The sequence below is a fragment of the Leucoraja erinacea genome, unplaced genomic scaffold (genome assembly GCF_028641065.1).
Source record: "Leucoraja erinacea ecotype New England unplaced genomic scaffold, Leri_hhj_1 Leri_243S, whole genome shotgun sequence".
Lineage (NCBI taxonomy): Eukaryota > Metazoa > Chordata > Chondrichthyes > Rajiformes > Rajidae > Leucoraja > Leucoraja erinaceus.
Window position 1 is genome coordinate 106,824 of NW_026576144.1, and position 24,934 is coordinate 131,757.

General features: G+C 44.3%; 1 protein-coding gene across 3 annotated transcripts in view; it reads right to left on the minus strand.

The window, feature by feature from the left end:
- LOC129716479 (protein BCAP-like) overlaps nt 1–24,934 on the minus strand; it is a 64,715-nt gene that overhangs the window by 21,599 nt on the left and 18,182 nt on the right. For all 3 annotated transcript variants that reach the window (XM_055666344.1, XM_055666345.1, XM_055666343.1), the window contains exons 6-13: nt 22,124–22,198; nt 20,725–20,796; nt 20,251–20,367; nt 18,929–19,114; nt 11,894–12,003; nt 10,203–10,338; nt 7,799–7,909; nt 6,244–6,327 (exon numbers count right to left, since the gene is read on the minus strand). In XM_055666344.1, the coding sequence (XP_055522319.1) occupies nt 6,244–6,327; nt 7,799–7,909; nt 10,203–10,338; nt 11,894–12,003; nt 18,929–19,114; nt 20,251–20,367; nt 20,725–20,796; nt 22,124–22,198 (891 nt within the window). The remainder of the gene's footprint in view (nt 1–6,243; nt 6,328–7,798; nt 7,910–10,202; nt 10,339–11,893; nt 12,004–18,928; nt 19,115–20,250; nt 20,368–20,724; nt 20,797–22,123; nt 22,199–24,934) is intronic.

Here is a 24,934-nt window from a genome sequence, read left to right on the forward strand (position 1 = left end):
GAGACATGGGTGCACACTGGGGTGGAGGGGGCATAGGAACAAGAGAGGAATTATTAGTTAATAGTTTCTTAATGTTATTTATTAACCTCAATAGGCTACTAGGTAAGTGTTGTTATGGGACTGATGGGAATGGTCTAAGAGCCGACATAGGATTGAAAGGCTGAATGGCCTCCTGCCATGTTATTGAGAAATTTGAGAAATAGTATGGAGGAAATGAAGAAAATAAAAGAGCTATTGTGGCGATTGTGGAGATTTTGAAGAAAGGTGATCAATGTCAAACTTTTTCACATCAGAGAGTTGTGAATCTGTAGAATTCTCTGCCACTGAAGGCAATGGAGGTCAATTCACTGGATGTTTTCAAAAGAAAGTTGGATATAGCTCTTAGGGTTAACGGAATCAAGGGATATGAGGGGAACGCAGGAACTGGGTACTGATTCTGGATGATGAGCCATGAAAGGCCGAAAGGCCGACTCCTGCACCTATTTTCTATGTTTCTAAATCCATGGCACCATTTTTCAAACTCTCTGTGAGAAAAAGTGTTTCCTCATCTCCGTTCTAAATGGCTTACCCCTTATTCTTAAACTGTGGCCACTGGTTCTGGACTCCCCCAACATAGGGAACATGTTACTGATGAAGAGCTTTTTTGTTATCTGCTATTCAGTCACCAAAAAATGATTATACATGATTACAATCAAGGCATCCACAGTGCAGGATCAAGGCTAGTACAGGTAATCAGCTTTTTAAATGAGCCACTTCAATCGCACCCACTGCCTGGTTCCCTCAGCCCTGCTAATGCTTGTCTTGTTAACATCGCCATTCAATTTATTTTCGAACGTTGCTGTCAAATTCACTCCCTTCACCCGTTCAGAGAACAAATTCTGGAGAATAACAAATATTCCCAAATGTTTAAGAAATTAAAGTGCAATCATAAAAATTGTTTACTGATGCACTAAGGTCAAAAGACTCAGGGGCAGAATTAGGCCATTCAGCCCATCGAGTGCCCTTTGGCCATTTGATGATGGCCAATCTATATTTCCCTCTCAACCCCATTCTCCTGCCCCTCCCTTCGACAAGACCTTTGACACCCTTACTACACACAAGCCTATGTCTCTGCTTTAAAAATAGCCATTATATTGGCCTCTGCAGCTATCTGTTGCAATGAACTGCTGTAGATTTGGGAGGAACAACAGCAACAGCAGATTAGCAAGAGATACGACTGATTGGCTCTAGCCCAAGTGGGAGGAGAGGGGTGAAAACGGTTAAAGGCCAAGGACGGACAGTCTTTGTTCAGAACTGCTGTAGATTTGGGAGGAACAACAGCAACAGCAGATTAGCAAGAAATACGACTGATTGGCTCTAGCCCAAGTGGGAGGAGAGAAGTGAGTCAGAGGGGTGAAAACAGTTGAAAACTGAGGAATTTGCTTTGTAAATTGGTAAATCAGGCAATTTATCAGTCAATTTAAGCAGGACAGCTCTTAGCAAGCGGCAGTGAGTGAACGGCCTAGTGAGGGAAGTGCCCTGTGAGAAAAGTGTGAGTCTTTGGCTCGAGAGTCTTCGGAGAGGAGACCACGCAATACGCTTGAGAGGTAGAGACAAAAGAAGGAGATGTCAGGCAAGCTGATTCAGTGCGATGCTTGCAGTATGTGGGAGGTCAAGGACACCGCTGGTGCCTCTGGCTGCTACAAATGCGAAAAATGCATCCAGGTAGAGCTCCTGAAGGGCCGTGTTGGGGAACTGGAGAAGCAAGTGGATGACCTCCGGTTCGTACGAGAAACTGAGTCGTTCCTCGACAAGTCCTACAGTACGATTGTTACACCTAAGGTACTGGAAGAGAGAAGGTGGGAGACAGTGAGAAAGGGAGGGAAGCATGGAATGCCAATGTCCCCGGGTGGTGTACCTCTTGTAAACAGGTTCATCCGCTTAGAAGCTGTTGGGACAGAAGACGTGAGTGGCGGACTGGCTTGCGATGCGAATAGGGCTGTTGGGCCAAAACCAAAAAGGCCTAAGGCAGGCAAGGCCATTGTAGTGGGAGACTCCATCGTGAGAGGTACGGACAGCGGTTTCTGCAGCAACAGATGGGGATGCGAGGATGGTGTGCTGCCTTCCCGGTGCCAGGATCCAGGATGTCACGGACAGAGTGCAGAAAATCCTCAAGGGCGAAGGTGAACATCCGGAAGTGGTAGTGCATGTCGGCACAAACGATGTCAGAAAAAAGGGGATGAATATTCTGCAGCGTGACTTTAGAGAGCTCGGAAAAATGTTGAAAAGCAGGACCTCCAGGGTTGTTATCTCCGGTTTGCTTCCAGTTCCCCGTGCTGGCGAGAGCAGGAACAGGGAGATACGGGACCTGAACGTGTGGCTGAGGAACTGGTGCAGGGGCAGGGATTTAGATTCTTAGATCACTGGGATCTGTTTTGGGGTAAGGGGGAACTGTACAAAAGGGACGGATTGCATCTTAACAGGTGTGGGACCAGCATTCTGGCAGGCAGGTTTGCCACTGCTACACGGGTGGCTTTAAACTGAATAAGGGGGGTGGGGTGTCGAATGGGATAGTGGAGGATGGAGTTAAAGGGAAAGGGTTTCTTAAATGTGTGAGCGTAGAGACCGAGGGGTGTAAAATGAGGGTAGAAGCAATAGGTAGCAAGGTGAAAAGTAAAAGTGGCAGGCAGACAAAACCAGGGCAAAAATCAAAAAGGGACACTTTTCAACATAATTGTATAAGGGGTAAGAGTGTTGTAAAAACAAGCCTGAAGGCTTTGTGTCTCAATGCAAGGAGCATTCGTAATAAGGTGGATGAGTTGAATGTGCAGATAGCTATTAATGACTATGATATAGTTGGGATCACGGAGACATGGCTCCAGGGTGACCAAGGCTGGGAGCTGAACATCCAGGGATATTCAATATGCAGGAGGGATAGAGAGAAAGGAAAAGGAGGTGGGGTAGCGTTACTGATTAGAGAGGGGATTAATGCAATGGAAAGGAAGGACATTAGTTTGGAGGATGTGGAATCGGTATGGGTAGAACTGCGAAACACTAAGGGGCAGAAAACGCTGGTGGGTGTTGTGTACAGGCCACCTAACAGTAGTAGTGAAGTTGGAGATGGTATCAAACAGGAAATTAGAAATGCGTGCGACAAAGGCAAAACAGTTATAATGGGTGACTTCAATCTACATATAGATTGGGTGAATCAAATTGGCAGGGGTGTTGAGGAAGAGGATTTCTTGGAATGTATGCAGGATAGTTATCTAATTCAACATGTAGAGGAACCAACGAGAGAGCAGGCTATTTTAGACTGGGTATTGAATAATGAGGAAGGGTTAGTTAGCAATCTTGTTGTACGTGCCCCCTTGGGCAAGAGTGACCATAATATGGTTGAGTTCTTCATTAGGATGGAGAGTGACATTGTTAATTCAGAAACAATGGTTCTGAACTTAAAGAAAGGTAACTTTGAGGGTATGAGACGTGAATTGGCCAAGATTGACTGGCAATTAATTCTAAAAGGGTTGACGGTGGATATGCAATGGAAGACATTTAAAGACTGCATGGATGAACTACAAAAATTGTTCATCCCAGTTTGGCAAAAGAATAAATCAGGGAAGGTAGTACATCCGTGGATAACAAGGGAAATCAGGGATAGTATCAAAGCGAAGGATGATGCGTACAAATTAGCCAGAAAAAGCAGCACTGGGAGAAATTCAAAGACCAGCAGAGGAGGACAAAGGGCTTAATTAGGAAAGGAAAAATAGATTATGAAAGAAAACTGGCAGGGAACATAAAAACTGACTGCAAAATTTTTATAGATATGTGAAAAGAAAGAGATTAGTTAAAACAAATGTAGGTCCCTTGCAGTCAGAAACAGGTGAGTTGATCATGGGGAACAAGGATATGGCGGACCAATCGAATAACTACTTTGGTTCCGTCTTCACTAAGGAAGACATAAATAATTTGCCGGAAATAGCAGGGGACCGCGGGTCAAAGGAGTTGGAGGAATTGAGTGAAATCCAGGTTAGCCGGGAAGTGGTGTTGGGTAAATTGAATGGATTAAAGGCCGATAAATCCCCAGTGTCAGATAGGCTGCAACCCAGAGTACTTAAGGAAGTAGCTCCAGAAATAGTGGATGCAATAGTAATAATCTTTCAAAACTCTTGAGATTCTGGAGTAGTTCCTGAAGATTGGCGGGTAGCAAACGTAACCCCACTTTTTAAGAAGGGAGGGAGAGAGAAAATGGAGATTTACAGACCAGTTAGTCTAACATCGGTAGTGGGGAAACTGCTAGAGTCAGTTATTAAAGATGGGATAGCAGCACATTTGGAAAGTGGTGAAATCATTGGACAAAGTCAGCATGGATTTACGAAAGGTAAATCATGTCTGACGAATCTTATAGAATTTTTTGAGGATGTAACTAGTAGTGTGGATAGGGGAGAACCAGTGGATGTGGTGTATCTGGACTTCCAGAAGGCTTTCGACAAGGTTCCACATAAGAGATTAGTATACAAACTTAAAGCACACGGCATTGGGGGTTCAGTATTGATGTGGATAGAGAACTGGCTGGCAAACAGGAAGCAAAGAGTAGGAGTAAACGGGTCCTTTTCACAATGGCAGGCAGTGACTAGTGGGGTACCGCAAGGCTCAGTGCTGGGACCCCAGCTATTTACAATATATATTAATGATTTGGATGAGGGAATTGAAGGCAATATCTCCAAGTTTGCGGATGACACTAAGCTGGGGGGCAGTGTTAGCTGTGAGGAGGATGCTAGGAGACTGCAAGGTGACTTGGATAGGCTGGGTGAGTGGGCAAATGTTTGGCAGATGCAGTATAATGTGGATAAATGTGAGGTTATCCATTTTGGTGGCAAAAACGGGAAAGCAGACTATTATCTAAATGGTGGCCGATTGGGAAAGGGGGAGATGCAGCGAGACCTGGGTGTCATGGTACACCAGTCATTGAAGGTAGGCATGCAGGTGCAGCAGGCAGTAAAGAAAGCGAATGGTATGTTAGCTTTCATTGCAAAAGGATTTGAATATAGGAGCAGGGAGGTTCTACTGCAGTTGTACAGGGTCTTGGTGAGACCACACCTGGAGTATTGCGTACAGTTTTGGTCTCCAAATCTGAGGAAGGACATTATTGCCATAGAGGGAGTCAGAGACGTCTGATTCCTGGGATGTCAGGACTGTCTTATGAAGAAAGACTGGATAGACTTGGTTTATACTCTCTAGAATTTAGGAGATTGAGAGGGGACCTTATAGAAACGTACAAAATTCTTAAGGGGTTGGACAGGCTAGATGCAGGAAGATTGTTCCCGATGTTAGGGAAGTCCAGGACAAGGGGTCACAGCTTAAGGATAAGGGGGAAATCCTTTAAAACCGAGATGAGAGGAACTTTTTTCACACAGAGAGTGGTGAATCTCTGGAACTCTCTGACACAGAGGGTAGTTGAGGCCAGTTCATTGGCTATATTTAAGAGGGAGTTAGATGTGGCCCTTGTGGCTTAGGGGATCAGGGGATATGGAGAGAAGGCAGGTACGGGATACTGAGTTGGATGATCAGCCATGATCATATTGAATGGCGGTGCTGGCTCGAAGGGCCGAATGGCCTACTCCTGCACCTAATTTCTACGTTTCTATGTTTCTAATTCCACAGATTCACCTCCCTTTGTCTAAAGAAATCCCTCCTCATCTCCATCCTAAAGCTATGCCCTTATATTCTGAGGCTTTGCCACTCTTGTCCAAACCTCTCCCACTGCTGGGAACATCCTCTCATAATCCACTCTTTCATTATTTGGTAGATTTCAATGAGATCCCCCTCATCCTTCTAAACTCCAGTGACTACAGGCCCAGAGCCCTCAAACATTCCGCATGCATTAACCGAATCATCCCTGTAAACTTCCTCTGGGTCCTCTCCAACGTCAGCACATCCTTCCACAGATATGGGGCCCAAAACTGCTCACAATATCTCAAATGTTGATAAGTTCATATGTGATAGGAGTAGAATTGGGCCGTTTGGCCCATCCATCTACCGCCATTCAACCAATGCTGGTCCATCGTTCCCTCCTAGCACCTTATAAAGCCTCAACACTACACAGTGTTCTGGAATAGATGTTTGAGTCATTCATGAAAAGCATTTGAGACATTTCCTGTGTCCACTGGCCCTGTAAAGTGTAAGAGAAAACCCAATAACCTAATTTGAATCTGAATATTAAAGGAAAATGACACCTTTAAATGCAAGATGCAGTTGATGACTTACTTTTTCTGTATCTCCCATATCTCTTATCCGCCTGCTTACTACTGCAGCCTTTTCAAGATCAGCCTTCAATTCATCGGCTGATGCCTATAAGAACAGGATCTAATGTTGGTAGTGACAAATATAACTATCGTGACATATATACTTATGTCCAATAACCTTCTGTAGGTCTCCACAACACTACTGATTGATAAATGCAAGTTTCAAACCATATTCTATATATAATACACTGCTCCTGGAAGAACAAAATTACTAGAATAAATAATTAATAGAATAAATAATAATAACTACGAGGATAAATAATGAAGAACATGATTTATATTCTGAGACAAAGTGCTGGAGTAACTCAGCAGGTCAGGCAGCATCTTTGGAGGAGATAGATATGGAACGTTTTGGATTGGGACTCTTCTTCGGACTCATCCCTGGAACCTATCCCCGCTTTCCAGAGATGCTGTCAGTCGCGCTGGGTTTCATGAGGCAACTTTCAACTGGGTCCATGACAACTTTGCAAGGTGTAGGAAGGAAATGTAGATGCTGGTTTACACAGAAGACACAAAATACTGGAGTAACTCAGTGGGACAGGGAACATCTCTGGATAGAATGAATGGGTGACATTTCGGTTCGAGACCCTTCTCCCTGGACAGGGTCTTGGTGAGACCACACCTGGAGTATTGCGTACAGTTTTGGTCTCCAAATCTGAGGAAGGACATTATTGCCATAGAGGGAGTGCAGAGACGGTTCACCAGACTGATTCCTGGGATGTCAGGACTGTCTTATGAAGAAAGACTGGATAGACTTGGTTTATACTCTCTAGAATTTAGAAGATTGAGAGGGGATCTTATAGAAACTTACAAAATTCTTAAGGGGTTGGACAGGCTAGATGCAGGAAGATTGTTCCCGATGTTAGGGAAGTCCAGGACAAGGGGTCACAGCTTAAGGATAAAGGGGAAATCCTTTAAAACCGAGATGAGAAGAACTTTTTTCACACAGAGAGTGGTGAATCTCTGGAACTCTCTGCCACAGATGGTAGTTGAGGCCAGTTCATTGGCTATATTTAAGAGGGAGTTAATGTGGCCCTTGTGGCTAAGGGGATCAGGGGGTATGGAGAGAAGGCAGGTACGGGATACTGAGTTGGATGATCAGCCATGATCATATTGAATGGCGGTGCAGGCTCGAAGGGCCGAATGGCCTACTCCTGCACCTAATTTCTATGTTTCTATGTTTCTAAAACGTCACCCAATTCCTTCTCTCCTAAGATGCTGCCTGTCCCGCTGAGTTACTTCAGAATTTTGTGCCTATCCTCGGCGTAAACCAGCATCTACTGTTTTTTCCTATACATGCAAGAAGTCACTTCAGCCTGCAGTGCAGATTGAAGTCTGAAGAAGGGTCTTGACACAAAACGTCACCCATTCCTTCTCTACAGAGATGCTGCCTGTCCTGCTGAGTTACTCCAGCATTTTATGCCGACTTTACAATGTTTAGCTTCTGAGCTTTAAGAAATTTCCTCATTCCAGCTGCCTCATAAACAGCTGGGTTTGGCTGGATAAATGTTTAATACCTGAGTTTCGTATTGCACAACAGCCTCCTCCAGTTGTTTGGCTTTAGCTTGGAGCTGCATCAGTTCTGTTGCTGTTATTACTGCTCTCTCTTCCAAAGCTGTTAGCGAGGCCTGTGAATGACAACATCATCACATCATTTTCGGGTTTCTGTATTCTCACAGCCACTGTGACAGGTTAGTGACTGAATTAAAAATATAGTGGAGACCTCTATTCAAATAAGAACAACGGTCCTGACCCGAAATGTTACCTATCAATTTTTTTCCAGAGATGCAGCCTGACCCGCTGAGCTACTCCAGAACTTTGTGTCTACCTTTTTGGTTTAGTTTAGAAATACAATCCGGAAACAGGCCCTTTGGCCCACAAGGTCCGCACCAACCAGCGATCCCCGCGCACTAACACTATCCCACACACACTAGGGACAATTTACATTTATACCTAGCCAACGGGTGTCGAGGGTTATGGGGAGAAGGCAGGAAAATGAGATTGGGAGGCTGAGATCAGTCATGATTGAATGGCGGAGTGGACTCGATGAGCCGAATGGCCTAATTCTACTCCTATAACTTGTGAACTTGAGCATTAACCTTCAAACCTGTCTTTGGAGTGTGGGAGGAAACTGAAGATCTGGGAGAAAACCCAAACGGTCACGGGGAGGCCGTAAAACTCCGTACAAACACGCACCAGTTGTTGGGCTCAAACACGGATTTCAGGCGCTGCAGGCACTGTAAGTCAGCAACTCTATTGCTGTGCCACTGTGCCGCCTCTGACACATATTCCTGACTTCATGTTGAGGATCATTTCTTTGCGGGGGAGAAAGTCACATACAGGTCTCTGCAGTGTAAAATGTTCTGGCTAAGCGAACAGTAAATCAGTGGCTCCTCTGGAATGGATAAAAGTAATGCAATTTAAAATAATGTGGGAAACAAAGCCATGGATGAAGAATTGACTTGACCTCGGCTTTCTGAATATCACCAGGAAACAAGAGCCCAATTCCTACAAATTGACATTAAATGCCAATGAAAACCATCTATTAAAACTGTAAAGGTCTCAACTGAAGACGAAAGAAACTCTAGAAGATTATCGGACATAATAAGGGGCGGCACAGTGGCGCAGCGGTAGAGTTGCTGCCTTACAGCGCCACAGACCCGGGTTCGATCCTGACCACGGGTGCTGTCTGCACGGAGTTTGCACGTTCTCCACGTGACTGCGTGAGTTTTCTCCGGGTGCTCCGGTTTCCTCCCGCACTCCAAAGGCTAATTGGCTTCGGTAAAATTGTAAATTGTCCATTGTACGTGAAGGATAGCGTTAGTGTATGGGGGATCGCTGGTTGGTGGGCCGAACTGTATCTTTAAATGTAACTAAAAATATTTATCCCAGGGGTAAGGGAAGCTAAAAGTTAGAGGATCGCATATCATAGAAAATAGCTCCTTCAGCCCATCTTATTCATGGTGTTTATGATGCCAATCCCATGTACCCGCATGAGACCCATAAACCTCTACTTCTTTCCTCGTGGGAGACATGGGTGCACACTGGGGTGGAGGGGGCATAGGAACGAGAGAGGGGTTATTAGTTAATAGTTTCTTAATGATATTTATTAACCTCAATAGGCTACTAGGTAAGTGTTGTTATGGGACTGATGGGAATGGTCTAAGAGCCGACATAGGATTAAAAGGCTGAATGGCCTCCTGCCATGTTATTGAGAAATTTAAGAAATAGTATGGAGGAAATGAAGTAAATAAAAGAGCTGTTGTGGCGATTGTGGAGATTTTGAAGAAAGGTGATCAATGTCAAACTTTCACCCAGAGAGTTGTGAATCTGTAGAATTCTCTGCCACTGAAGGCAATGGAGGCCAATTCACTGGATGTTTTCAAGAGAAAGTTGGATATAGCTCTTAGGGTTAACGGAATCAAGGGATATGAGGGGAAAGCAGGAACTGGGTACTGATTCTGGATGATCAGCCATGATCATATTGAATGGCGGTGCTGGCTCGAAAGGCCGAAAGGCCTACTCCTATTTTCTATGTTTCTAAATCCATGGCACCATTTGTCAAAGGCATTATTACCCACAGGGGGCTATCTCACAAACATATAATCAACTTGTGCAGAAGCATCAAATATATGAGATATGACCGTGGCATGTAGGAGGTTTCTATATTGACCCAGGAATGATCCAGGGAATGGAAAGTTATGGACGATTTGCCCGCAGATGAGATTAGTTTATCTTGGCCTCATGTTCGGTACAGATATTGTGGGCCCAAGGGCCTGTTCCTGTGCTGTACTATTCTATGTTTTTTTCCTAATATATCACCTTCCATGTCGAAAAATGTTCCAAGGTGCTCAAACTAAACAATAAAATTAAGTGCCTCTTAATTCCAAAAGACTTTCGTGTTTAATTGTTCTACTGAACCTTTAGTTGTGCATTTTCCATTTGGAGACTGGCCGTTTCCAAACTGGTGGCATGCATTTTGTCCAGAAGGTTGTGGCTTGTCAATTTGGCTCTTTCTGTGCCTTTCGTAAGCTGCTCCTTTACGGCATCCACCCTCCTGTTCACAGAGGAAGGTGCAATAAACGGAAGGGACACAGCTTTAAAGATGGAAACTTTCACCAAGCGCACACTAAATTAAACACAGGTAGCATACACAGGGTCTGTTTCCGCGCTCTGTCTCTAAACTAAAAACTAACAGTAAGTCGGATAACAAATAGCTGCATATGGAAAGTCAAGTCAACTTTATTTGGCACATACACATATAAGATGTACAGTGAAATGAAAGTGGCAATGCCTGCAAGATTGTACAAAACACCAGAACAGAGTAGAACCAGTATTTACATTTTTTACATTTACAATATACAGCAGTAATTATGCCCCAGTGAGATCAGTTTACAGAGATCAGATGGCCTGTGGGAAGAAACTCCGTCTCATCCTCTGTTTTCGCAGCTTGACAGCTGAGGCGCTTGCCTGACCGCAGCAGCTGGAACAGTCCGTTGCTGGGGTGGTAGGGGGCCTTCATGATCTTGCTGGCTCTGGATCTGCACCTCCTGGTGTATAGGTCCTGCAGGGGCGTGGGGGAGAGTAGTTTGGCCGAACAAACTATTCTCTACAGAGCCTTCCAGTCCTGGGCAGAGCTGTTGCCAAACCAGATTGAGATGTTACCGGACAAGATGTTTTCTACAGCAACAGGGTAGAAGGATTGAAGGATCCTCAGAGAGACTCTGAATTTCCTCAGTTGCCTGAGGTGGTAAAGGCCTTACTCACCAGTGTGGCAGTGTGTGTTGTCCATGTCAGATCCTCTGTGATTTGGACTCCCAGGTATTTAAAGCTGCTCACCCTATCCACCGGTCCCATTTATCCCCAGTGGTGTGTACGTCCTAGGTTATTGTGCCTTTCGAAAGTCCACAATCTGTTCCTTAGATTTAGTGACATTCAAGAGGAGGCACCAGAGTGCCAGGTCAGCCACCTCCTCCAGGTAGGCCTAATCATCGATATCGGAGATCAAAATTGGTGGACCCACACCGCCAAGAGCGAGGAAGGTGGCCTGGAACGTAGGCGAACCTGGTGCTGGGGCCACCAAGATGTAGGGGGACCCGTGGGGGGGGGGGGGGGGGGGGCACTTGCTGCCACGTGCGATGGCAGGCCTGGTTCACCATTGCAAGCAGAAGTTGGGTCTTCTCAATGAACTTTATACAACTTTGACAGCACCAGAAACATGAGCGACTCTTGTGTACCATCTAGGTGAGGTCCGCTGTAAGTTCATTGAGGCCAGTTCATTGGCTATATTTAAGAGGGAGTTAGATGTGGCCCTTGTGGCTAAAGGGATCGGGGAGTATTGAGAGAAGGCGGGTACAGGATACTGAGTTGGATGATCAGCCATGATCATATTGAATGGCGGTGCAGGCTCGAAGGGCCGAATGGCCTACTCCTGCACCTATTTTATATGTTTCTATGTATGATTTTAACGGGTTGTATACAAATTAAAGCATTTCGCTGTACCCAAGTGCAGGTGGCAATAAAGTATCATTGAATCAAAAAGTCACTGAAAAGTCACACAAAAGAACTAAGATTTACAAACACATGGCAAACCTTAAGTCAGCTCTACTTACCTGGAGAGTGAGATAATTTTAGTTTCTAATTGGGCCTTGCTGTCAACTGCAGCACTGTACTGTTTGCTCCAGGTATCAACGGTCCTATGTGCCTCGAATAACTTCAGTTCCTAAAGAGAGAAGAGGCACATCAAGGAGAGCACTAAGGGTCATTTTGAGTAGTCCCTGTAGTCATCGTATTACCAAGTAGGATTACGAAAAGTAAAATGTCAACACAATGATCTGCAGATGTTGGAATCTTTTTCCCCCCAAGGAAGGACCCAACGGTCGTGAGAGCTTCTTGGTGGGGAATGGAGGTGGAAAGGGACTGGCACCCACAGTAGGGATGAGGCAATAGGGTCTAGGAATTGAAAGTGGTTCAAGTGTTGAAGTCCATTAGTTCTAGGAGCAGAATTAGGCGCATCAAGCCTACTCTGCATTCAATCATGGCTAATCTATCTTTCACTCTTAACACCATTCTCCTTCCTTCTCCCCATGACCCCCTGAAACCCATGCTAATTAAGAATCCAGCTGTATTAAAAATATCCATTGACCGCCTCCACAGCCTATGGCAATGAATTCCACAGATTCACCACAGATATAAGACATTCCTCCTCATCTCCTTCTTAAAGGACTGTCCTTTTAATCTGAGACTATGACCTCTGGTCCTAGACTCTCCCACTGGTGGAAACATCCTCTCCGCATCCACTCTATCCAGGCCTTTCACTATTTGGTACGTTTCAATGAGGTCCCCCCGACATCCTTCTATACTCCAGCGAGTGAGTACAGGCCCAGCGCCTTCAAACGCTTATTATATGTTAACCCACTCATTCCTGGGATCGTTCTCATAAACCTCCTCTGGACTGAGGAGGTTGAAGTGCACGTGAGGTGTCCGGGATGTAGATTCTAGGCAAGAAAATGGCAATCCAGCTGGGTGCAGCATCCTTGGGGTGACATTGTGGCAATGGCAGGGATCGGGAGCCCAGGTTACAATGTGGGGGCACTCCGGTTTACCCATCCACATCCAGCAACAACACTTGATGACATGATCAAATTCAACAGAATTGGAGCTTCTTTTTATCCGTATGGTTTAGAGACTCAGTGGATAAGTCCTTGAACTACTGGCCACCATTAGAATACACCTGAGGGATGAGGATGCAGGGTGAATTGGACAGGTTGGGTGAGTGGGCAGATACATGGCAGATGCAGTTTAACGTGGATAAATGTGAGGTTATCCACTTTGGTAGCAAAAACAGGAAGGCAGAATATTATCTAAATGGTGTCAAGTTGGGAAAAGGGGAAGTACAACGGGATCTGGGGGTCCTTGTTCATCACTCATCAGTTAATGAAAGTAAGCATGCAGGTACAGCAGGCAGTGAAGAAAGCGAATAGCATGTTGGCCATTATTACAAGAGGAGTTGAGTATAGGAGCAAAGAGGTTCTTCTGCAGTTGTACAGCGCCCTAGTGAGACCACACCTGGAGTATTGTGTGCAGTTATGGTCACCTAATTTGAGGAAGGATATTCTTGCTATTGAGGGAATGCAACGTAGGTTTATAAGGTTAATTCCCGGGATGGCGGGACTGTCATATGCTGAGAGAATGAGCGGCTGGGCTTGTATACTCTGGAGTTTAGAAGGCTGAGAGGGGATCTTATTGAAATATATAAGATTATTAAGGGTTTGGACACGATAGGGGCAGGAAACATGTTCCTGATGTTGGGGGAGTCCAGAACCAGGGGCCACAGTTTAACAATAAGGGGTAAGCTATTTAGAACGGACGAGGAAGCACTTTTTCTCACAGAGAGTTGCGAGTCTGTGGAATTCTCTGCCTCAGTAGTGGTGGTGGCTGGTTCTCTGGATACTTTCAAGAGAGAGCTAGATGGGGCTCTTAAAGATAGCGGAGTCAGGGGATATGGGGAGAAGGCAGGAACGGGGTACTGATTGTGGATGATCAGCCATGATCACATTGAATGGCGGTGTTGGCTCGAAGGGCCGAATACTCCTGCACCTATTGTATATTGGATGTGAGGGCCCAGGTTCATTGAATATCTCTGCTCCTCTATTTCATGAGCATGAGGGCGGTACAGTGACGTAGTGATTGAGTCGCTGCCCCACAGTGCCACGAGCCCCGGGTTTGATCCTGACCTCAGGAGCTGTCTGTGCGGAGTTTGTATGTTCTCCGTGTGGCCGTGTGGGTTTTGTCCGGGTGCTCCGGTTTCCTCCCAAAGACATGTAGATTAGTAAGATTAAACGAGTACTTACCAGTACGAAGTTTGATCTGTATTTTATGAGGAGTTACGATGAGGGATTACGTGAAGAACCCACCCAGTGCGCTGGCGCGGCATACTTCCAAGCAGCGGTGTGGAATCACCGATAGACACAATATTTGAAGTGAAGATAGTAAAGATTAAGGAGACATCAGTTTGATCCATATAATGAGGGTGGGAGCGGAGGGCACGTAATCCCTCATCGTAACTCCTCATAAAATACAGATCAAACTACGTACTGGTAAGTACTCGTTTAATCTTACTATTTTACTTCGGAGTCACGTGAGTGACTATGTGAAGATTTCCAAGGTCTGTGATTTCAAACCGTGTAACAGCTTTATATCACTCGCTTCCGAAGTTCTTGAGGGAGGAAGTGGTATCTTAATGACCAAAGAATCTGTTTGTTTTTAAAAACAAAAGTGTTTATTAACAATAACAAAAATTCAAAATGCTCCCCCGGGCTTAAATTAAAGATTTGCAGTTTGTAAAATTTTCTCTGCAAACAGGTCTGGTTTCATCAGCGGTTTATTATAAAATTTACGGAATGTCGACTCCCTCGACCATCCTGCCGTACTTAGGATGTGATCTATTGGGACGTCCATGTGTTCCGCCGCTGATGTTGATGCTGCCCTGGTGGAATGTGATTTAAAAACGTTAGTATCAATTCCCGCAGCTTTCAGCACCTGCTTTAGCCACCTTGAAATGGTTTGGCTAGTTACCCGTCCAAAAGGTTTTCTGTGGCTGACCCATAAGGCTTTTTCACTCCCTCTAAGTTTTTGGGTCGTGTCTACATAGTTCTGGAGATGGGTCACAACACATAGCCTTGGTTCTGGTGGGTAGGCCCGGAATATTATCGGTGAGTTGGGCATACCTGGCCTGCTTTGTTTAACCAGATCTGGAATAACAAATGTGATGCAGTCTGGGGTAGTTACCATGTTGTCCAGTCGTAGCTTGTGTAATGACTGGACCCTTTGAGCAGATACGAGAGCCATGAGCATAAGTGTTTTTAGAGTAGATTCCTCTAGACTGAGGGATCCAGCTGGTGGCCATCCTCTGAGATGTGATAACACCATATTAATATCCCATACATGGGTATACCTGGGTGTTGGGGGTTTGTTGTTATAAATATCCTTTAGGAGTTTTATCACTAGTGGATGGGACCCTATGCTCTGGTGTCCTGTTGGTTTAAGATAAGCAGACAGGGCGCTTCGTGCTGTATTCACGGCACTGTAGCTCATCTTCTCATCATGGTGTAAGTGGGCCAGGAACTCCAACACGTCGGTGATTGTGGCTGTGTCATACGTTGTCCCTGCGTCCAAGCAGTATTTCTCCCATTTTTTGACGTACGTCAGGTACTGCTTCTTTGTGGAATTCCGCAGGGCTGCCGACATGGTGGTGATTGTTCTTTCTGATAGCCCCAGTCCCTGGTAAGGTCTGTTTAGAACCTACAAGCCAGGAGTTTAATATATTGATGGCATGGGTGACTCATGCCGGATACTGGGTGAGTCAGCAGTTGTGGGTTACTTTGGAAAACCATTGGTGACTCGACCACCATGTCGTGAAGGACTGGGAACCATGGTTGGGTAGGCCAGTCGGGTACGACCAAAATTCCAGAAGCAGAGTCAGTCTGAATTTTCTGGAGTACCCGACTGATGAGGCAGAAGGGAGGGAAAGCATAGAAGAAGAAATTTCCCCAATCCAGCGTGAAAGCATCTACCGCTGCTGCCTCTGGGTCTGGTTCCCAAGCCACATACATAGGTAACTGGTGATTCAATCTAGATGCAAACAAATCGATATCTGGCGTTCAATATTGCTTAATAATTTTCGCAAAGATTTTTGGATCTAACATCCATTCGATGTTGCATTGACCAATTTGTCGCATGATAATGATTTTATGCCACCCATGTGGTTAACGTAAGCCACCACCGTAGTATTATTGATCTGTAACCTAACATGCACGTGCTGCATTTTAGATGAATATGCTTTTAACCCATAGTAGGCGGCCAGCATTTCCAAATAGTTGATGTCCAGTGAGTGTAGTAACGATGACTCAGAATTAGTCCACCTGCCACCTGTGCTGGATATAGAGTTAGTTGCTACCCAGCCTAAAGCACTGGCATCTGTTTTGATAACTAAGTTAGGATTAGTGATGATAATGGGACTGAAACTGTGCCAAACATTGTCTGCCCACCACTGTAGTTCTGATATAGCTTCAGTGGGTAAATACATATTTCGGTCATAATGACCCGAACATCGATGCAGTGCATGTATCTTTGCTCTTTGTAGATTTTGATAGTGTAAAGGTCCGAATTGTGTAGCTGGAATTGCTGCTACAATTATTCCAATTACTCTGGCAACTTGTCGGATTGTTGGTTGTTTATTGACTATTAAATTGTTGCATGATTGTGCTAATGCAACCATTTTATCCCTTGGCAGAGTAACAGTCATATGGATTGAATTAATAGTGAAGCCTAAATAATCCATGGTAGTTGATGGCTTCAATTTTGATTTATCTGAGTGTAGGACGAACCCCAACGTTTCAAGGAGCTGTTTAGTAGCTGAAACTGCTGCCACAGCTAATTCCTTGTTTTTTCCCAATACGAGAATATCGTCCAAATATGCCATGACTATATGTTTTTGTTCTCTTAATATTTTCATGGCTACTTTTAGTATTTTGGTAAATAACCTGGGGGCTGAGGTTAGGCTATTGGGCAATGCTTTATACTGCCATTGTTGCCCCATCCAGATAAATTTTAGGTATCTATAATGATCCTTATGTATGGGTATTAGATAGTAAGCATCTTCGATATCAATGCTTGCCATGAAGTATCCTTTTGAGATCAGTTGTCTGGCAGTGACAAATGTCTCCATTTTAAAGTGTATATACTCAACAGATTTATTTAGTGATGTTAGATCAATGATGATGCGACATCCACCATCTTTTTTTGGTTTTGGTAAATATGTTTGATACAAATTCCAATGGTTCATGTCTGGTCTTTTCAATGACTCCTTTTGACATGAGCCTTTCTAGTTCAGCTTGTCCTTCCCGTTTCTCTTTCTCAGAGGGGAGAAATACCCTTTGGGGTATATGCTGAACCGGCGGTAATATGCCTGTTTTAAATTCAATTTTGTATCCACTAATACTGTTGAGTATGTATTTGTTATTTGTGACAGTACCCCAAGCTTTTTTGAACAAGTGTAATCGCCCACCTGTTAGTAGAGCACCCTTGTTCAGCATATGTTGACAGGAACCAGCCAAGTTTTATTCTCATTTTTGGAGTTGTCTTTTCTTGTAGGCGCGGCTCTGTTGTCCTGTTGGCGGTGCTGTCGTAGGGCGGTGCATCTTCCAAGGGTTCCGCTCTGGGCCACTGTCTAAAAAAGACCTTTGGGGTTAATGTGTAGCGGTCCCCGAGCTTTCACCAGTCCTTGTTCGTGGATATTTGCTGGTGGATGCCGAGGGGTGCTGCCAGCTGGGTGTTTGTGTCCTGCTCGATCCTCGGCCTGCCCTCATGAGGCCCACAGGTTTGGCTGCCTCTTCTAGTTCTTTTAGCCTTTTGGTTAGGTCGGCCCCAAACAGCAGTGCCTCGGTTTCTGCTGCAGGTCTGATGTTATCCCGCCTCAGGTTATTTATCTCGTACTGAGTATTGCACATGAGTGCTAGTACGTCCTGTTGGCAGGTAGTCAGATCGGTGTTCTCTGTAGACCGAGCGAAGGCGGTGATAGCCGCTGTGTGGAGCTTAAGAATGCGCTGCATTTTTAGCTCTTGTGCGCGGATTTGTTGTCCCAGCTGGCTCCAGATTTGTCCGTTGACGGTTTTAACTTTCAGCGCCTTGCAATTTTGAGGTGCTGTGTATTTTTCTAGAGCTACTAGGATGACTTTTTCCTGCAGGGCTTTATTTGAAAGCTGATTAATACTGGCTGCCATCCTGGGTTCCAGTATTCTCCCTGCTCGTGGAGGTGCCGCGTAGTGGCCGACAACACCCAGCAGCTCTTCTTGTTCCTGCTCCCCTGGCATGCTTGTGCAGTCATCCGCCTGCCCTTGGTGTGAGCCAGCCCAGCCCTGGCCTCCCTTGTTAACCTCGAATAAAGAGCGAGCAGAGGGGTGTGGTGACAGATTAGAGGAAGCATAAGCCCGTCCTCCATGAGGATGCTTGTCCTGCATCTCTTGTTCGAGCATTTGCTCGAGGAGCTGTCTCATGCAGCTCAGGCGTCTGTCTCTCCGCTTTTTTGGGGGAGACTCGTCCTGTTCCTCCGATGAATCGGAGACCACCGGCCGGTCCGTTTTCCGAGTGGACTTCCTCCCTGTGCGCGGTGTTGATATCGGCGGCACAGGGAGCGGCTCGGGTTCAGGTGTTGGGGAGCGCTCAAAAAGCGGTCCCGCCGCCAGTGGCTGCCGCCCAGATATCGAACCCTCCTCGGGGGGGAGTCGGGCAGGCACCAGTTCTCTTAGCGAGTCGCTTCCTAGTAGCCATACTCGCAATTTTTCTCCTGTTCAACAAAAAAACACTTACCTGAAGGCCTTGTTTTATCCTGCAGCTGAAGAGCCTGACTCCAGCTGCCGCCGCTGTTGCAACTGCTGGCGTAATGCCGCGCCTGCGCACTGGGTGGGTTCTTCACGTAGTCACTCACGTGACTCCGAAGTAAAATTGTAGGTTAAATGGTTTAGGTAAAACTGTAAATTGTCCATGGTGTGTAGTATAGTGCTTGTGCACGGGGAAATCGCTGGGCGGTGCGGACACGGTGTTTCCGCGCTGTATCTCTAAAGTCTGGTCTAAAGTCTAAAAGTTACCTTGTCTTTCATCTGAGAATGAAGGCTTTCTACAGTAGCTTCAAATCTCTCCGCTCTTCTTTTTTGAGTTCGTGTTGCCTTCTTTAAAACAATTTTGTCCTCTTTGGCCTTTTCCTTCGCAGTTGACAACCGTGTCTGGAGGCACTCAATCTGCAACTGCTGGCCAATTATTGTCCTCTCAGATCTCTGAAACATTGAATACAGGTTGACAATTCGCCCACTATCCACAGATCACATCCTTCATACACGGGTGAAAGTGTTGAAAGGGACTTCTGATACAGGTGGCTCAGTGGTAGAGTTGCTGCCTCACACAGACGCAGACTCGAACTCTAGGTGCTATCTGAGGGTCTAATACCATGTGATGTGGCAGGTGCTGAGATAAATCTTGTAGAATGGTGAAGAAAGCACAAGGAACTCTTTCTATCTAGTGTAGGAAGGAACTGCAGGTGCTGGTTGAAACCGAAGATTGACACAAAAAGCTCGAGTAACTCAGTGGGCAGACAGCATTACTGGAGAGAAGGAATGGGTGATGTTTCGGGTCAAGACCCTTCTTCAGACTGATATTCATATAAGTAATTAGAAGGGTTTACATTGATAAATTTAGCTGAGGAAAATGTGAGGAGGATTAAAGGTGGCACAGTGCAGCTAGAAGAGCTGCTGCCTCAGTATGTCAGAGACCCGGGTTCGATCCTGACTTCGGGTGCTGCCTGTACTGAGTTTGTACGTTCTCCCCGTGACTGTGTGGGTTTTCTCATGGTAAAATCATAAATTGTCCCCAGTGTGTGTAGGATAGTGTTGGCGTTCAGGGATCGCTGGTCGGCACGGACTCAGTGAGCCAAAGGGCCTGTTTCCACTCTGCATCTCTAAACTAAACTAAACATGAATAGAGGGAATATGATTAGTACAGTCACAGATTACATGGCATGGATACAATAACAACTTTCTAAGGGACATTTCAACAAATGGTTTTGGTTTAGTTTATTATAGTCGTGTGTACTGACTACGGGTGCTGTCTGTATGGAGTTTGTATGTTCTCTCTATGACTGCGTGCGTTTTCCAGTTTCCTCCCACGTCCCAAAGACGTGTGGGCTTGTGGTTTAATTGCCTTCTGTAAATTGTCCCTAATGTGCAGGATAGAACTAGTGTACACGGGCGATCGCTGGTCGATACGGACACGGTGAGCTGAATGGCCTGTTTCTACGCTGTATCTCCAAACTCTGAACTAAGTACCTGCAAAATGTTTCGGAGGATACCGTTCTGTGCCATTTTATGTTTCTGTGGCCATCCTGTTAAGAATTGTCATATTTTGCAATTCAACTTACAAGTGTTTGCGCTAACAATCTGTCACTCTCAGCTTCTTTATTCCTAAGCTGGCTCTGTAGACGTGCTCTTGTTTCTTCAACAGATTTTGAAAGCTGCTTTGCAAAGAGCGAGTTATCCTGGAAAAGAGGTTACATTTAGTTAAAGCATCAGCTAACTATTTAAAGCATCAACAGGGGCACAGTGGCGCAGCAGTAGACCTGCGTGGGTTTTCTCCGAGGTCTTCGGTTTCCCACACTCCAAAGACGTACAGGTTTGTAGGTTAATTGACTTGATATAAATGCAAAATTGTCCCTAGTGTGTGTAGGATCATGTTTGTGTGCGGGGATCACTGGTAGGCACGGACTCGGTGGGCCGAAGAGCCTGTTTCCGCACTGTATCTCTAAACTAAGAAAACAAAACTAAACTAATTATTGTACATTCATTATTCACGTTTTCTAATTAAACAACAAGATTCCTAACGTCCTAAGTCTTACCTTTTCTTTCTGGCGGACCTCTAAGGCTTCTTTAGCATTTCTCTCCGCTTCTATGAGTTTATCTTTTAAATGCTGTAAAAAGATTTTTGATAAAGAAACAAGTGATTCTTCTGCAAAGTCAATTGGGAATAACGGAACCAGACTGGCTTCTGAAGGGTGTCAACCCGAAGCGTTAGCTATCCATGTTCTCCAGGAATGCTGCCTGACCCACAGAGTTACTCCAGCATTTGTGTTTATTTTTCCCTTCTATATTCATTCAGATCACTTCACCACAGCACCCGATCCCCAGGTTTCATCCTGGCCTTGGGTTCTGTCTACATGGAGTTTGCACGTTTTCCCTGTCACCGTGTGGGTTTCCTCTGGGTGCTGAGGTTTCATAGAAACATAAAAAATAGATGTAGGAGGAGGCCATTTGGCCCTTTGAGCCTGAACCGTCATTCATTGCGATCATGGCTGATCATCAGCAAACACTAACCCGTGCCTGCCTTCTCCCCATATCCCTTGATTCCGCTAGCCCCAAGAGCTCTATCAAACGCTCTTTTAAATTAATCCAGTGAATTGGCCTCCCTACTGACTTCTGTAGCAGAGAATTCCACACATTCACAACTCTCTGGGTGAAAACGTTTTTTCTCATCTCCATTTTAAAAGGCCTCCCCTTTATTCTTAGACTGTGGCCCCTAGTTCTGGACTCCCCCAACATTGGGAACATTTTTTCTGCATCTAGCTTGTCCAGTCCTTTAATAATTTTATACGTTTCTACAAGATCCACACTCATCCTTCTAAATTCCAGTGAATACAAGCCCAGTCTTTCCAATCTTTCCTCATATGACAGTCCCGCCATCCCAGGGATTAACCTCGTGAGCCTATGCTGCACTGCCTCAATAGCAAGGATGTCCTTCCTCAAATTAGGAGATCAAAACTGCACACAATACTCTAGATGTGGTCTCAGCAGGGCCCTGTAAAACTGCAGAAGGACCTCTTTCCTCCTATACTCAAATCCTCTCATTATGAAGGCCAACATGCCATTAGCTTTCTTCACTGCCTGCTGTACCATCATGTTTACTTTCAGTGACTGGTGTACAAGGAAGCCCAGATCTCATTGCACTTCCCTTTTTCCTAATCTGACACCATTGAGATAATAATCTGCCTCCTTGTTTTCCTCCCACATCACAAAGATGTGTGGGTTTGTAGGTTAATCGGCCCTCTGTAAATTGCCCCCCAGTGTGTAGGGAGTGGGTTAGAAAACGGGATAACATGGAACTAGTATGAACGGATAATCAATGTGCGGCGTGGACTCAGTGAGACGCGGGGCCTGTACCCAGGCTGTGTCTTTCAATCAAACAATACTTAAGAATGATGAATGCAAGATATTTAGGAATGTAGAAGGCAAAATACTTGCGATCGTTTTTGATTCACTTCTTGTCAACTTCTGAGTCAAGCCTTCCATCTGTGTGTTGGTACAATCCATACGTGGCTGAAAGGAGAAAGTAGGATTAGAATGAAGTCACTAGCGTAGCATTATAGGGCGGCTTCCTCCAATATCCCCAAGAACTGTGGGTTTCGTGGCCTCTGTAAAATACCGCAAGTGTCCAGGGCGTGGATGAGAAAGTGAGATAATTTAGAACTCGTGTGAACGGGTGATCGACAGATGGCATGGACCCAGTGGGCAGAAGGGGCTGTTTCCATGCTGTATCTATAAACTAAACCTCCAAAGCAGTAAAGATACCAAATATTTGATACTACTGTTGCATAAGTCTGCAGTGATTCTGACCGTGGGAAATAATATTTCAAACATTGAAATATTCCTTTTTCCCCTGAATGTGGGACAACTCTAACATATCCAGTTGGTTCAGAATGCTGCTGCTCGCCTTTTAACAGGGACTCGAAAAGAGGGAGCACATATCGCCAATTCTGGCCTCCCTCCACTGGCTCCCGGTGCACTTTCGAGTTCATTTTAAGATACTGTTATTTGTTTTTAAATATCTAAATGGGCTCGCCCCGCCTTACCTCTCTGAGCTGCTCCACCCATACACTCCTGCCCAGTCCCTCAGGTCAGCTGGTCAGCTGCTCCTGGAGGTACCGAGGTCTAGTCGGAGGCTCAGAGGGGATAGAGCCTTCTCTGTTGCTGCTCCGGCACTCTGGAACACCCTGCCGTTGCACATCAGACAGGCCCCCTCACTGTCCATCTTCAAATCCAGTGTTAAAACACATTTGTACTCCCTGGCTTTTGACCGTGCCTGAGACTTTGCTTCTGTTTTTGGTGTTTTTGATGTTTCTTTATTTTACATGTCTTTTCCTACTATTTCTTTTGATTGTTATTTTTGGTGTGTATTAACTTTTTTTTTTGTCAATGATTAGTGATGTACAGCACTTTGTTGCAACTATGTTTGTTTTTAAAGTGCTCTATAAATAAAATTATTATTATTATTATTATCGAGCTGGTGTGCGTGGAACAGATAGATCAAAAGACATTTTGATAATGTTTAGTAATGAACCTATTAAAAGGGGCAAGATACTAGCTCAGTTGAAATCATACAACACGGACATTTCGTTTCTACAGGAAACGCATCTTAAACATCAAGATCAGACGAGACTGAGGGCGAACTGGATAGGCCAAACATTTCACTCTTCATTCACTTCCAAATCCAGAGGTACTGCAATCATTATTCGTAAAGGAATTCCATTTAAATCAAAGAATACTATTTCAGATAAGGAAGGGAGATACCTTATAGTAGCAGGAGAGATCAATAATACGCCAATTACGCTGGTAAACATATATGCGCCCAATTTTGATAACCCTCAATTTTTTAATAAAATTCTGAATATAATTGCAGAATTTAATTATCAAAATGTTATAATTGGAGGAGACTTTAAATGTGTTTTAGACCCTTATTTAGATAAATCGATGCAAAAACAGAAAGGTAATATGAAATCTAAAACCAGTGAACTCTTACATACATATATGGAAAACACAAATATAGCAGGTGTGGAGGATTGCAAACCCGACGGGAAGGGATTATTCGTTTTATTCAACGGTGCATAAAACATACTTACGGATAGAATATTTTCTTGTGGATACAAAATTAATTCCGCATACTATGAACCCTAAATACCACATTAATGCGCTTTCAGACCACTCTCCGTTAACTTTTGTTTTAAAATTAGAAGGAATGTCTATGAATAAATCGTTCTGGAGGTTTAATCCGCAAATTTTAAAAGACCCATAAGGGAGTGTATATCTAAAAAAACAGATGGAACTATTTTTTGAGATAAATGATACACCAGATATATCCCCCACGCTATTATGGGAATCCTTCAAAGCATTTATTAGAGGAGTCATTATTTCATTTCAAGCTTATCAAAATAAAAAGAATAAGAATGAACAAAGACATTTAGAAGAACAAATAAAACAATTAGATACAGATAATGCTAAAGATCCAACTATGGATAAACATAATAAAATCCTACTATTGAAATTCAAGCTAAATAAATTATTGTCAGAGAAAGTTATAACACTATTTCAAGTTACAAAACAAGAACACTTCGAATTCGGGGACAAACCCCACAAACTTCTAGCACGCCAATTGAAAAAACGGGAAAAAGAGAATGCAATACTAAAGATTAAATCAGATAGAGGGGAATTATTAACATTACCCAAGGATATCAATAAAAGATTTGCTCAATTTTACCAGAATCTATACACATCTAAAACGTCAATAGATAATAATAAAGTTTCAGAATTTCTGGAAAATTGTAACCTCCCACAATTAGAATTGAGGGAACAAGAGGAACTGGGAGCACAAATTACTTCTAAGGAGATAGAAGACACAATAAAAACACTAAAGAATGGAAAAACACCAGGACCAGACGGATTCAGTAATGAATTTTATAAAGCCTTTTACGACATAGTTACCCCACGATTACAGAAAATGTATACATATGCTTTTAAAGAGCAAAGCTTACCCGAAACATTAGCAGAATCAACGATCACATTAATACTTAAAAAAGATAAAAATATAGAAGAACCAGGTTCATATAGAGCTATTGCTTTGTTAAATACGGATCAAAAAATAATAGCGAAAACACTAGCCAGTAGACTAAGCAGGTACGTTAGTAGACTAATAAATGGAGATCAAACAGGATTTATACCTAAGAGACATTCATTCAATAATTTGAGACGTTTGCTTAACATAATGCACTCACATAAATC